General features: G+C 37.7%; 1 protein-coding gene across 1 annotated transcript in view; it reads right to left on the reverse strand.

Annotated features, from left to right (window-relative positions):
* Window positions 1–16,423, reverse strand: part of Crim1 (cysteine rich transmembrane BMP regulator 1) — a 179,548-nt gene that overhangs the window by 129,274 nt on the left and 33,851 nt on the right. The window contains exon 2 of the mRNA XM_015479775.2: window positions 14,213–14,386. Coding sequence (XP_015335261.1) covers window positions 14,213–14,386 — 174 coding nt within the window. The remainder of the gene's footprint in view (window positions 1–14,212; window positions 14,387–16,423) is intronic.

The following is a 16,423-nucleotide window of genomic DNA, read 5'->3' on the forward strand; positions in this document are numbered from 1 at the left end:
GAGGACCAGAACTCATGCGTCTTGCTCAGGATGAATGTAGCACAATGAAGCAAGTGCCCAATACATATGTGCTGAATGACTGAATAAACAAATAAGGGAAAAGTGTATAGGAAACATTTGCTAAGGGCACATGATTACCCTTTTCAATTGAACTATACAGAATAGACACACAAACTTCAGACAAAACAAGCTTTTAGAAAAAAAACTTTTGTGCCTACTTTTGACACGTTTTAAAATTTTAAGTCGGTAAGTTCAGTCATAATAGTGTTGCTTCCTAACTTTTTCAGGTTGGAAATTTACAAATGACCCACAAACACTTGTAAGAAGACAGTGATGGATGATTCCAAAGCAAGGGGGTTTGCAGTGATAAGAAAGGTGCATGGTACCAGACTGAACCACACCCAAACCCAAAAAGTGCATCCCAGGGACACTGCTTCATATTATTCAAAGAAAAGCTCACAGAGAATCTAGTGGATGTAAAAAGCTGGAAAAACATGAAGGTATAAAGATGTCTCCAGTTCACTGTTTTGAGTATTTTAACTAATGGAAAAAATCAGATCTCACTATGTTGTTCTCTAAAGTTTAACTGACCCTTTCTAGGGTCAGTTAAAATATATTCTAGGATAAATATATTCTAGGATAAATGACAAATATGGCTGAAATACTAACAGAACTGAAATAAAGGATTCCTGTCAATATATATACTTCATGAGTACTTTAATTAAACTAAGTTACTTTTTCATTTACAAAAAAAAAAAAAACTCTTGAAGAATCTTTAAAGAGCTGAAAGTCCAGATGAAGATCCAAAAATTACATGCAGATGAAGGAGCCTGACCACAGGGACAAAGGCTCAAAAACAACACCGCATTCATTGCAGGAAGTTTTGGGTACATACAAATATATTTACGTGTGTTGCAGTAGATATCTAATTTTATACAGAATTTGTGTTTGTGTGGGATTCCATTTGTTTGCTTTTGGGGCTCCCTCTGAAACAACAAGCCATTCAATCAGGCCCCGCCACAGAGCGCAAGAGCACAGGGCAGAAACATATTGCTTTTGGCCTCACGACTGTCCTTCCCCACTTGTGTGAAAAGCCTGTGTTGACTGTACTGTGAAAAAAAAAAATTCAAGGAAAGAAAAGTCCTACTGTTGTCACTGTGCCAAAAAAGTATAAAGAAACAAACCCAGATGCTAGAATTTGAGGCATTTCCTCTGCTATGTGACCATGTTCTTTAACTGAAGGTCAAAAGAACATTAAAGGGCTTAGATATTTTAAAGTTTTAAGTGGATATTTTTGTGGTCCTCTCAGTTTTTGTATGCCAGTGACACACACTTAACTGACATTTATCACAGAATTTGTTCGGCAGCATTTAAGGAAAATCCTGGTATTGCTTTCAAACATGATTTATTTAGATTTCTAGTGCCTTATATTAATAGAGATTGGCTCACTTTCCTGACAGCCCAAGTCCCTCCAAAATGCCAGTGAGTGAATAAAGTCATTCTTAAGCCCATTTCACATTTACTACCTCCTAACCCCTTCCCATGTCTATGTGTTATAACTTTATAATCTCCCCCTGGGACATTCATTTATTTTTGATGCTACAGACAGCAGAAAGTAACATGAAATACAATAATTTTATTTCTCTTTATAGGAGTTACTTCACACAAGATTTATAAAGACATGAAATGTTATTTTGGTAATAGAACACAGTACCTCCGCCCATAGGAAATATGACAGTCAATCATTATGTTAAGCAAAGCACTGTCAAATGGACCACCCATTTGGCGACAGGACTCATACTGACGTTTTCAAAACATATTTGAAACAAAAGAAAAGAAAATTTTCAAGAGATGGCAAAAGTCTTAATGGAGAGGTTAATATGACTGAGGAACAGACAACAAAAACACATAAAGCATCAAAGTTTGTATGTGATTTTGTAGAAAATCCTCTGGACAACAGTGTTACAACTCTTAAGGTAGCAAAGACTTCACTTCAACACGAAGAGCTATAAAATACAGTGAAGAATTCCCATTTCAGACCTCTGGATGGCCAAATACAGAGGCTTCCCCAAACAAGATTTCACTTTGAGAGCCAGAATGGCTTCAACTTGGTACTCTCGGAGACCCAGTCCTCTGTTGTCTTTACCTCTGTCACCAGTATCTTCCTTCATATACAGAAAACTGAAGCCAACAGCTGATAAGTTAGCAACCATTCCCATCTTGTTTACTAAAACTGTGAGTTATTTGCTGGAATGGTTTAAATAATTGTGTTGGGAGTCATCGCGGTCACTAAAGGACATAGCATCTGATCAGGACCCTGTAGCAGCTCTTGTCTCTCCGGAGGAGACGAGCTTTCTGACTTGTTGCTCTAGAAATGTCAACAAAAGGAAGACAGTGTTCAACTTTATCTCTCATATTTCCTTTGCTACTCAACAGGGTCAGCTTCCCTGGCGTGTGGGAAGCAGATAGACAACACAGTTTAATAGCAAGCTTGGGTGTGGTTGTTACAGTGATAAGGGAAATGAAAGTGGAAGGAGTTTAAATAATATTTATGTGAAGAGTCATAACTTATTCCCCATGACCTGTTTATAAAGCACATAATATTACATCAATTCTTAAAAAGAACCACTGGAATGTAGGTATGGCCAGTGGCTAATGTCGATGACTAATGTCCACTATCGAAGAAGAGCAAATATTTCAGGAAATTCTTAACCAAAAACTGTAATGTCATTATGATCTCTGTCATATTTTTAATAGCACACAGGTAAATGCAGAGATATACATATCGGATAAGATAAAAATAAACACAACTGCATTTATTTCCAGGTACTACTTATTATGTCATCACATACGTGTGTGCTCACATAATCTAGCTATACATGGGCATATTTGCGATTTCTTTTGGCATAGAAAGCACACAAGTACACATGTGACATGCATCGTTTTTAAACACATTATTTCCTGTGCACATGAAGACTGACTTTTATAAATCCACATGGGATGCACTCTCCTGACTAATGAGATTTGTATAGTCCTTGAGATATTTAAAGGTCCCCCAGGGACAACATAATAAGAGGGTTTTCAGTTAGGCAGATATAGAGAAACCAAGAGGTATAAAAGAACATACAGACAACATTTTGGGAGCTCCATGTCACACTGAGATGTAACACTACAACATAATTTTATTTGAAAAATTCCTGATGGGACAGAAACAAGCTGGCTCTCCATCTGAAAGCATTGATTCAGAAGGTTCCACTGTGATTAGCAATTAGCATGCCAAAGGGCAGTGAAAACATATAAATGGAATAATACAATATTTTATAAACATCACTTTAAATGTTATATCCAACGTACTTAGGCAGTTTAAAAATTCTAGTTACCCAGATCTAGGTCAGACACAACAGAGAATTCCAGACTTTGTTTCATGCCTTAGAAAAGTGAGCAAGGTCCCCTGAGGTCATAGCAGGACCACCTGTGGTCAGGACTCCAGTTCTGCTCCCCAGGGTTTCAGGGACACTTGCAGGAGGATTTAACTGTCCTCTGCCAAAAACACAAACTGCATCACAACACTGAAATAAGCACCCTTTCATATTTGCTGTTGCAAAAAACACATCTCTCATGTTTATAAAAGGTAGACTAGACATTTTTATTCTTTTGCCAAAGGAGGGGAACAATAAGTAACAGTCTTTAATATAAATATATACACAAGATTGGAGTGTGTTTGATGCCTTTAAAATGTCTTTTTATTAAGGATCAACCAGTGCTCTTACCCATCTTCCCAATTTCCAGGACCTTATAACAGAACATGGAAACACAGTTTGAAGAGAAAAACTTGATTTCATTTTCTAAACTGCATATAAGAGGAAATAGGACAAAGTGTACAACATTATAGTAGCTCATTCTACTGACAAACCGCTTTACTCTATGTCTACAAAACCTGAATTTTATCGCAAATATACGGACATATTTAGAAACAGAAGTATCAATTTCTTACATTCCTGTATTGTTCTTTTATTACTGGAACAGGAAAAGAAAGGCTACCGATAAGGAGAAAGCACTGTGGTTGCTTTTCGGGAAATTTTTAAAAATTCCAGTAACAAGAGAAAAGAATAAAAAGTTTTCCGACACTTGGGAAACTAGGAAGTTGTCAGCCAGAAACAAAGAATACATCCTCAATTTGGAGAAACATTCCAGTCCCTTAAAAACTCACACAGACACTAATTCATCTTGTGTTAATCCCTTCCTTCTTCCAATGTTACAGGCACCACTTATGGCTGTCACTTCCTCCTGATGCAAAAAACAGTTAGCAATAGAGGCCACAAATCAAAAGCAGGAAGGTACCCCATACAAGAGAATGTCCTGAGCTTCAGATGCATACCAATGTGAGTCCATTCTTCCCATCTTAGTATACATCACCCAAATAATAGCCTCAAAATACATTATTCAAATACCCCATAACAGTATGCTTAGAGAAGCTTACAATGCTTTTAGAACACTTCCAAAAATTTTTTAGAAGTCCAAGTATTGAATTTTAATGCCCACAAATACTTTTCTTGAGAAGGGTATACACTTCACAAAGAAGGCAGAGGCAGCAGTTCTAAACATTTCTAAAATCATAAGATTAAATTAGCTTCGATTAGATTTTTTTGTTTAAGATTCTCTCCCAGGATGTCTACCTCTATACAACAATATTCAGCCTTCCCATGGCTGCTCCATCCCACTGGCCACTGCCTGTGTGTCTATCTCATGGCCCCTCAAATGTCTTAGGATGAGGTCTTTTTCATATTCATTTCAAATGCTCCTGTGTAGTGGGCCAGCCCCAGGTCTGTCCTCACCAGGTGGGCAGGACACAGAAAAGGACAGGTCTGATTGTAGGGACTCCTTGCTCCATCCTAAAGAGCTCTCTTAATTAGAAAGGATTAAAATGTGAACGTTGGCTAAGGAAACCTTCTAGAATGCAATCAATCAGTGACTAAGGACCAGCAACTTAAAACATTTTCTCATATTAAAGGCAAGAGTGATGAAGACAAAGATGAGGCTGGACTTTTGAAGTGGGACAAACAGAATGGGGTAATCGTATAAGGAAAAAAAGAAAAATGTGGCAATCTTCACAAGTTTCATACACTGTTAGCTTTATTAACCTTCAACAGGAAGTAGAAGAAACTATAGCTTGGTCTACAGGTGCATTTTTGTGTGACTGTATGCATCCAGCCCACTCCTTTTTTAAATAAAGATTTTTGCTTTTTTCTTTTCTTTAAAAAAATTAAAACCCTCTTTATTCAGAAGAGCTTTTTTCCTCAGAGAATGTCTTCCTAAAGGTATTAGTAAATACATAATACTGGCAAGATTGGGAAATGGAACAAAATATTTACAAGAGAATTTTTATCTGTAGTAATAAAATAGGAAGAACACTGAAATAGCACTTTGACTGAATGCAAATTCCTATTAAAGTGACCATGTTCCTAAACTCTTTCTCCCCCCCAACCCTTTTTTCCCCTTGTACTACTGGATTGAAATGATTGGCACTCTACCACTGAGATACATCCCCAGCCCTTTATTGTGAGACAGGGTCTCCCTAAGTTTTCCAGACTGGCCCAGAACCTGCAATCCTCCTGCTCCTCTTGCCTCAACCTTCAGAATCACTGGGCTAATAGGTGCACCGCCCCACCATGGCTGGCTCCCAAAGTCTTTCAGGATCTTCCTTCCACAGACTTCTTTTCCCTCAGCAGAACAAATAAAAAACAGTTTGTCTTGGAAGAGTTGTCCACAATCCCAGATAATGGTTTGGGAATACTAATTGCACCAATGAAAAAATTTCCAACGACCCGAGATACCAACTAAAGACAGCGCAGGAGAGACAACTCAGGGTGGTACACTCTTTAGAAACACAGTCTCTTTAGCCTGGCTGATGGACACAAGTTGGCCTGGCAGAAGACCTCTGTTCTGCAGAGGTCTGGGGAGAACCCCACAGATACAGAAGGCAGCTCCAAGCTTCTGGGAGGAAGGCAGTCCCGCCCTGGGGAGTGGTCTCCACTCAGTTCCCTTTGCCAGCAGCTCAGTAGGGATAGGATTCCAGATCCTTTGCTAGTGTCAGGAAAAACCTTTGCAGGGGCCAGGGCTTAGCCGGACACAGCTGGTCCAGGCAGCAACTCAGCAGCCTTGCGTGAGAGCACTTGCTGAGCCCTGGGAATAACTGAGAGGTCACCTACAGCCAAGTCAGAAACCACAAACACTGGAGGGGCTCCTCAGGGCTATCCAACAGTGGAAACCTCAACCTGTTCAAGTGAGTCATTAGAACAACATTTTGGTAAGTAACCCCAGAGATGGAAATTGAAAGGTTCCAGAAGAATATCATTTCTCTGAAAGTATCAGGTGGTTTTTTGGCCTTTCAACAATGACAAAAAAATATCTTGTTAAAAATTCATATTAAGTACAGGATATTTAATCTTAAACTAAAGCATAGTTACATAGCAAACAGTGCCCATCTACAACTACTGGTACTTCTATAACTAACCTGGAGTAGGTTTGGAAAGAGATCATACAGGTGTTTGGACTAGGCACAATTTAGGACAGAAAACATGGCTTGAAAAAGCCAGAGTTAAGAGTTAAAACACAAAGGTTAAAGCAGAGAAAAGGTGGGAAAATTGATACATGGTACAGAGCATTATTACTTTATTTACCTGTAGAGTACATAGAAAGCATCTTTCTACATGCAACCTTGGAAATATGGTTTCTACACCCATCCTTTTCTGTAAGCCCAAAGTGGTTGAATAAAATGCTGTCCTGTACCCATCTACCCACTCTTCTCTTGGCAAAAATATATAAAACATTTAATCATCACTTTTCTTTCTTGATGGGCACAAGAAATTGCAACTACCAGAAGCTCATTCTATGACTTCCCACAGCTAAAATGCAGGTATAATTATCCAACCAACTGCTCCTCTCCAACTGGTCTTAGGCCAAGTTCCTTGAGTTTCCTGTTTTTATTTCCCAGATATTTGAAACTGGTTTCCGCCTTTTGGTAGCCCTTTTGATTTTCCTTTTACCAGTTATCAAGACATCAAAACAACAATGATTTAAAACATGTTTTTAAGGGCAATTCTCCTAAAGATTTGTACCTTCAATGTAAACACTTAAAATATAGATTCAACCAGGCTAAAAGTCTACTATTTATAAAAATAACTTTGTATATAGTTTTTTCCCCATGAAATACTTATATTTAGATTTAAAAGTGTGTGTATACATATATATACTTGTGTCTTTGTATGCATATATGTAAGCATATATTCTCTTAAAAAAGACATACTGTATTATCAATTTGTGACTGTCTTTACAAAAAGAGTAGGTTAGCAATACAGATTTAAAATTACTGCCTTAATTTAGAATATATTCACAAGCATAATTCAGTACTGCTTTTAAGATGTAACTAGCCTAAGAGAAACAATTAATGCTAGAAATTTTAATGAAGTCCCTAACATAAAAATGAGCAATCTGTAAACCTGAAAGTCCTAAAACAGAGAAAGCATGGTCACTGCAAAACTGACTGCCTGGCTTCAGAACAAATAAGAAAGAATTTGAGAGGTTCTCTTTTTTTTTGTGGGGGGGAATAATATGTTAAGTACACATATTCTCTTTATCAAGGAGTACATTAACAGAAGTTTGGAAAGACCATGAGCTTTCCCTGAACTTCATAAACCTCATAAAATATACAGTAGCCACCCCATTTCCATCCTTGCTCCAACAGAATAATTACAGTCATGCTAGGTTGTAAGAAGAGCCTCCTAACTTTAACTCTGGTACACCAGAGTCTCACCCTACTACATTAACTACATTGGGAGGAAATATATATAATTTAACTCTCAGTATTTCTGATCCTATGAATTAATAATTACACTGGATCATTTCTCCTATAGTCCATATTATATTAGAAAAGATTTGGAGATAATGACATTTAATGACAATCAGAAAATCAAGAACAGCATAGGTGGTTCCATAGCCTACAGACTAAAAAATTCCTTTTAGATGTATTTCTAATGTTTAGAAAACATCAAATGAGCAAACATAAAGGTTCAACTCTTTTAAAAACAAATGAGGGGCTGGGATTGTGGCTCAATGTAGAGCGCTTGCACTAGCATGTGTAAGGCATTGGATTCGATCCTCAGCACCACATAAAAGTAAATTTAAAAAAAAAACAACAACAACAAAGGTATTGTGTCCATCTATAACTAAAAAAAAAATTTTTTTTAATGATTTTCAGGATCCAAGTTTCAGGATTGTTTTATTACCTGGCCCTACACATACAAGATAAAAGGTCCCCATTGTATTTTAACTTCTTTTAACATTTACTTGGGAAAAAAAAATCTAATTTCATAGTGAACCCACTACTAGGTATTAATATTTGAAATAAAGGAATTTTAGCATATGCTTTGTTCTAAAAAACGTTAAGTGATAGTAGAAATCCACAGGGATTGAAGAGGTGCACAACAAACTGCTTCTTTGTGCAGGGAAGTGGACTCCCATGAACAACACTTTGCTCTCAATGTGTGGGGAGACCTGGGCAGGAGCACTTTCTCCTGGGGTTTCCTGGAATTGCAGATTTCCCAGCCCTCACCTGGCCTCAGGAATCAAGATCTCTACATGAGAAACCTAGGAGGCACTTTCCATGCATGACACCCAGGCCTTCCATGGACCTTTGGCCCAGGTGCAACTGCATGGGAGCAGGGCTGGGGGCATCTGCCTTCCCTGTACTTATGTCATGGAATGACATGAGGTCCTCTGCCACAGCTGAAAGCATCTTTCTCCACCAGGCAGTTTCAGAGGCTAAAAGGGAATTCTGTTGCACTACTTCAAAGCTAATAGTATGTCCAGCTCCATTCCGTCACATTTTCTGTGAGACTTCCTGCCCTCCCCCCAACACACATTAACAGAAAAAGTATATATATGTAGTCTCAAACATTTTGACGAGAAAAGTCCATGAATAAAAGCATACAGTATAATATTTCTCTCTACTAAATTTTTGTTTACTGACAAATATTATAGATAGTATCAAAAGAATATTTGATGAGGTCACACAGCACAGGTTGTTCCATAGCCTACAGACCAAAAAAAAAGATAACAACCAAGAATAAAATTCAGCACTTAAACTTCACTTGTGTGAAAAAATGTGAAAGAAAAAAAAATGAAAACACTAAACAAGGAATAAGAGACTCATTATAGCAACATTTCCTCAGGTAGAACTGAAACAGCAAAAATTAAAGCATGGAATAATTAAAAGTTAATGCTCTGAGGGTTTTAAAATCTGGAAGGAAAACACCTATAAAATAGAAACCATTTGTCTCTATGTCAAAACTAGTTTAGCTTCAGAGAATATAGCCATCCAACATAAAATCACACTACTTCTTTTGACTTAAGCAGCAGGGAAAAAAAAAATACAGACATCAAACTTCATATAAACCAAGTATTTCTCATCTGACTCTTAATCCTTACTAGCTAGAGGTATATATCCTATGCAATAGACATTTCCAGAATAAGTAAATGCTTAAAGTGTTATTGAAGGAATTTACAGCATATTTTTAAAAAATAAAAAATCAAAAGCAAGCTCCCACAGCACAACTAAAATGTGGCATAATTTTTGTACTTGGCACCCTTAAGGCCATCTAGAAAAGGGTCCTTCAGTTAAGGGCAAACCAAAGTCAAACTGGCCAACTGGAGGTGTAGTGGCCCACGGCCTGCGCTCAAAACTTTCTTTCTGAATGAAGTCATGTTCTGAATGAATAAACAATGAAAGCAGCTCTGACATCAAGGGACTTATGAAGAATGTCGAGGAAAGGGCTCTGCAAGTCTGAAAGAGTCTGTGACAATAATCTTATTTCTTTATCTTCCTATGAGACTATTTAATCATCTTAGTACTCTACTCTGAACTACTCTAATCCCAGGGATGGGTCTGAATGACTCTAACACAAACACTGGTAAAGACATTTCTGAACAATTGGTTGCAAATGAGTCAACGAATTAATAATCAATTAAATTATTACTTTATATTTCTAGTATCATAGGTGCCAACCACGGTGCTTTGGGTTCCCTTTCAGCTGGCTTACAGTACTAGCCCATAGCCTCTCTTGGACTGTGCAGCAGACTATCAATGCTTCCTGCACCAGCCTCACTGCATGCACCCTTTTATCTCACTTTTGGTGTGTTAACATTGCCAGCCACTTTTTCCCTCCATTATACACATTACTGTCACATTAATCTTCCAAAAACATGCTCCTACTCCTCATGTCACTAAGGTACTCAGAAGTCATTAAGGACACACACTCTTCCTGGCCTGAGCATGACTCACAAATCCTTATCTCCAGTTCAGATCTTTCTCCGAGTTCCAGACACATAACTCTCATCTTCCCCTTGATTCTCCATAGATACTGCAAACATAACAAAACAAATGCAGTATGTACCTTATTCAACCTCTCATAAAGCTGCTCTCCTTGTATCCCACATTTAGCAAATGACACCAAGTACATCCTGAGCATCAGCTCCCCAAACATCCATCCTGACCATCACTGCCCTAAGCATTTATTTTCACAATCATTCCCCTTCACCCCCAAAATATGGGAGTCTTTCCCATCCTTATCCCCAGAAGTCAAATCAGCCACCAAAACTCACCGACTTGACCACGTCCACTTTCTCCTACATGGGCCCTCTGCTCAAGATCTTTTCTAGTCAAGGATGTTCTTACACTCTCCTTTCCCTTCTGTTGAATGAATCAACAAATTTCTTAAGAGTTGGAATCAATTCCCAGTTCCTTGACTTACCATCTTACAAATGCCAAGTTGTTATTTGTCCACTCATGTATATGACAATGATATACAGTATCACATGTCAATTTTTGGCTGTCTATCTTTTCTCAATAACAGCAAAAATTATGCACCATTGAAGGTTATCTCTAGGTGCTTTTAACAAAAAGAAAGAAACGATTGCAAAAGCCCAAGTGTCATACTCCTGTTTGCAAAATGTTCACTGCGCAAGTCCAAAGCAGGAATACATTTTACACAATCTATACCACTGTAGAAACCCACTTGATGTGTGATGCAGCAATGACTAAAATATTTCAGAACACATTTTATGGTTTCCACACAAATCTCTTCTATTATTGATAAATCAATCTGGTGATAAATCAGTGTGAATTTGAGTTATTTTTGTTTTCTCTACAATCTTCCAACTAGGGTTATTCCTCTTTGTAGACAGGTCTGACTTTCTCAGGGACGTACCCTTATAGTCCTCAGTATACTTAACATGAGAAACCCATGTATGAAGGCTAGTCTGTGAATTACATTAGCAATTACTTTAGTGACAAACAGCTCTATGTAGATGTCAAATTTAATTTTCCCAAAACAAAACTCTTGAGGCCTCCCTCAATCTGCTCTTCTCCCTACTAAAGGGAAAATACATCCTTGATTTATCATTCCTTTCCCACCCACATCACCAGGTCCTGTTACTTCCAAATGCTATCTCTATTACTTGCACTATCGTACTACTATTTCAGGTTAGAAATCCTAGGATTATTTTTTGCTTTGTTACCCCTCCCTTATCCACTAACAGATACTGTCAGTTCTTTCATCGAAAGGCTGTTTGTTCATTGATGTTTTGCTGCAGTCTCCCCTGCTACCACTCTAGCCCGGCCCCGAAGGTACTATGTGTGGGTAACGGAAACAGCTCTCCAACAGCCTCCTGAAGGTAGCATCTCCCTTTGCCATCCACTCTGCACCTGCCCCTGTCCCCATTCTGCCTAACATTGATTTTACCACACTCTGCTTCTCTCTGCTCATAAAGCTGTAATGATTTCTGATAGCTAACATTACCAGGCTTCAGCTCCCTGCACGATATTTAAGACATTTCATAATCTGGTTCCATTCTGCCTTCCCATCTTTATTTCCTATTACCCACCTATGGACATAAAACCTGGCTCTTTTAGAACAGTTCTGTAAGCAGCTTATACATAAGTCATAAAAATCCTCTGTTCCACATTTTATTCTTCTGTCCATGATGTTCTCATTCCTGAAATCCATCATTAACCAAACTCTTCATAATACCTTATCATATACAATTCTGGGTCATGCTTCTTGACCTTGAACGCCTATGGCATCCCAACTATCAAACTTATACTATTGATGATTTAATTATTTATAAGTATGATGTCATCACTAATTTTTTCATATATGACATGTATTTGAATATAAGTTAGAGCTTTTTCCTTCCAAGTTATTTCCCAGTAAAGGAAAACCTCCCCTAATCCCGATTTCTTATAAACCTCACATGCTGCAAAGTGTTTTATGTTGAATAGCAAAGTATTTAAATTCAAATGATCTCAAACCAATTCTACTTTTGAAGTATACAGAAGTCATCTGACAATAAATTTAAAACTTTTTAAAAGTAAAGAAATTCAATTAGATGCAAAGAAATTTACTTAGATCTTTAAAAAAGCTTTTAAAATTACTTTTAAAAAACAATGAAGTTAATCACTACCCTGCAAAGATCATAAATATGCACCTAACTTATTACAAATGTACAGGTATTGTGTTTGCAGACATAACTTCCTGAGATAGCATCATACTTAGACCTGCTACATCTCAGTCAAGTTAGATGGCTGTGCAGAGCATGTGCAGGCTAATTAATGATCAGCAGGCTATTAAATGACTGGAAAGTGGCCCAAATAAAAACAATGATAGCCACGCCACCATGAGGCGCTGGAAATATTTGAATCAAATAGTTTTGTGAAATATAAAAATAGCAAAAAGCAATGGCTCTAATTGCTGTTATTTCATGTAATATGATTTTAAATACGTTCATGTAACAAAATTAACTAGTGAAATAGACATGTAACTACATATAACTATCTGAGTTTCTATACTGAAGTTGGCAAAACATTCATTTTGGTGGACAGGGCAGCGATGAGCAAAGGGCAATCAGGACCAATAATGGACTATACAGGCTCAGAGTCACGATGTGATCAGAAGGGTACATGGCATGGCTACTCCTAGGCCTGCAACTCATCCACTATGTGAAACCTCTGTATAGTTCAGATTCAAAAATTGGATTAAAAGTTACATAAAAGTGCCAACTGTTCTAAAAATTTATTTCCATTGTTTTCTGCTAAATTTTAATGATTTGGCAGCACTGGTAAATACAAAGAACAATGTTACTTTACAGGTTACTATAAATTTCTTGTTCTTTATTACCATTTAATAGAACTTGGAAATGTAACACATTTCCAAAACTTCAGTCCTGCCCTACTGCCCTATAAGCTTGTCTTCTGGACGCTAAAATTCCTTGGTATTCCAAACTGTACTACCAACCTTTCCACCTCAGAATGACATAATTTCAGAGATAAAAGGTACATTTCTAAATGTCCTATTAGCACTCATTTTCTCTATTTCTTTTTCCTCCAAGAGTAAACTAGGGCTAAAGAATAATCCAATGCTGGTCAGAGACAGGGATGAGACACAAGCTCGGTTCTTCCCCATCATTAATATGGGTTGTGAGCCACATCACCAAGTTCTGGGTACTCCACTTGGTATTACTGTGGTTAGGAATCGTAATATTTTAAAATTTTCAATATTTTTTCTAGATTTTATGCATGAATGTACAAATGTTATGGGTCATTTTAGTGTAGTTTTCTTGTTACTTTAATGTAACTTCTGACTTCTCTCGGGAGGTAAAATGCCTCATGGTCTAGCCATACCTACGTGATTCCTGCCCCCTGGCAAAATCAACATCAGCTTTCAATCCTCAATGCACAATTCTCCATTCTCTTCTACAGAGCTCCTCATTTTGCCAGATGAGCTGCCTTTCTAATTAGCAGGCTCTCCTCATGAAGTACCATCTTACGGTCAATCAAGCAGAATGGACCTGATGACAACAGATGCTGATCTCAAGCACAACCCTCACAAGATTATTCATTATGCAGGGGTGACCTAGGCTGGCTGGCACAAGCTACCCTGCTCGTGGGACCACAGCATTTCCATTCCACCTCCTAGGGAATACACACACTCAACCTCACACCAGCACCTGGTACATTTAATGCATCTCATTCAGGATTCTAAAAGCAACCGAACTCTGTAAGCTTGTCTTTGCCTTTTCAAGCTCAGATACTATCATGGCTCAGAGTTACACAATTCTATACCTTAGAGATGGGTGGTTAACAAAAAATAAGGCTTACCTTCAATTCTCTTTAAAGCTGAAAGGCACATATCCTTCCTTGGAAACTCAAAGGGATTGTTGCAGGTCCGAATGGTGTCACATTCACATTTCCCATTGATAATATTGCAGCCAGAGATAAGGTTTTCATTGCATGGTTCAAAACCAAGCAGTTGGTCATCATCCCAGTTCTCATCTGCAAGACAATTACCCAGATAATATTTTCTTGCTGCTTCACTCAAAGACCTGTTTAAGAGCAAGAATACACAGGGATGTCAAGATGAACATCCAATTCTGACACCTCAATTTGTGAAATTGTACAAAAGAAAGAAACTTGACCTCCTACCAATAATGGAGAAGACTAAAATATAGCCATATACATAGATACATATAAAACGTTTGTGTTCAAATTCCACTATCTCCATGTTATAACAATAATTGAGATCCTTTTAGAATTTTTTATTTTAAATAAGGTTTCATTAAATGGAGTTTCCTGGATTTTTCCATCAAATAAAATTAAAGAAGTCAACATTTGTCAATCTACAAAATATTATTATTATTATTATTATTATTATTATTATTATTATTGGTACGGGGATTAAATTCAGGGGCACTAGATCACTGAGCCACATCCCCAGGCATATTTTATATTTTATTTAGAGACAAGAGTTTCACTGAGTTGCTTAGCACCTCACCATTGTTAAGGCTGGCTTTGAACTCTGGATCCTCCTGCCTCAGCATCCCAAGCCTCTGGGATTACAGGCATGCATTACAAAATTGTTCTTAAAACTACATTTTTTTCTCCATCAGTAGACGCCAGCCTTAGGTTTGAGACAGTTCTTCAACTTAATACATTAAGGCACTAATGAACATTAAAAAAAAAATCAGATACCATTAAGAGTCAAGAATGAGATACAATGGAGGAGATCCTGCTCCTCTGCGCTTTGGAATTGACTGTTAGTGTCCAATACTGCCCAGAGCTGAAGCCAGCAATACCCCCAACACTATGAGCTAAGGCCTAGTAAGAGACTGAGGTCTTCTCATTCTAAAGCTGAGACCAATCTGGGTGAGGATCACAGAACAGAATAGATGTTAATAAATACAAAAGATCTTTAAAACAAGCTTTGCTGGACCCAGCTCAGAAGAATCCAACTACCATGACAAAACCATAGTCAGGCTCGATTCCTGGTAGTTAAAGTAACTCTTGCAGGAAACCAGACTATTTCTCTATGGGTCTCTGGGAAATTACATGGGTTTTTCTCCCTCTTAACATTATCTTTAAAAGATACTTTATCACACCTGAACTGAGGACTGACTGTTGAATAGTAAACATGTTTCTGATAACCATATCTGAAGAGAATTTTAAAAAGTGCTTGAGTTTGAGAAACCTGTTGCACACACTAAGGCAAGAATAAATGCCATCCTAAGAATGTGTATTGGGCTGGGGGTGTGGCTCAGTGGGAAAGCACTTGCCTATCATGTACAAAACCCTGGGTTCAATCCTCAGCACTAGGGGAAAAAGAAGAAAAACAAGGAATGTGTTTTCACAGAAGAGAGCATAAACAAATATCTATGGCTTTTACGGGACATACATGTCCTTCTGGTGTCATTGCTCTATGCACAAACTAGGCAAAACTCCCTCAGTGAAATAATTTTATTGCCAAGATGTCTTTAGAAGAACATCATTTACGATATAAAGAGCTTCAGGGTGATTCTCTGAAGAAAAGAAAGGAGAAAATCTCCTGTGTTTTGATTTCAGGAGATCACTTAATGTGATCAAAGCCTCAGCTATCAGTAAAATGATTATCTTTGGGATTCAGAGTTTAAACAGACACACAAATGATATGTTTTAAAATGTTTTCCTCCTTTAGTCTGCATCTGGTCCTTAGAAGCATATAATGCATATAATATTTACAGGAAGGAACTTTTTATCTTCAAGGTGGCAGTGCAACTGCTCAAGTACTCCAAAAGGAAAACTAGTTACAAATTCAATGTGGAAATGGTGATTTTTTTGTCTTCAGTTACAACAAAATGGTGCGTCTAAATGATATCTTATCTCTGTGTCTACCTGTCGACACGCTATTAGTACCACTGTCCTGACACAGTTCAGTGAAATGTTCCATGAAGGACCTTCTGTGACTGCATATGTCCATCTGTAATTCAAAAATCCTTTAAACTCGGAAGTTCAAGTAACATTTGAGCCACTGAAAGACTTCATATTCCTGAGAGAAAA

The sequence above is a fragment of the Marmota marmota genome, unplaced genomic scaffold, assembly GCF_001458135.2.
Source record: "Marmota marmota marmota unplaced genomic scaffold, marMar, whole genome shotgun sequence".
Taxonomy (NCBI): domain Eukaryota; kingdom Metazoa; phylum Chordata; class Mammalia; order Rodentia; family Sciuridae; genus Marmota; species Marmota marmota.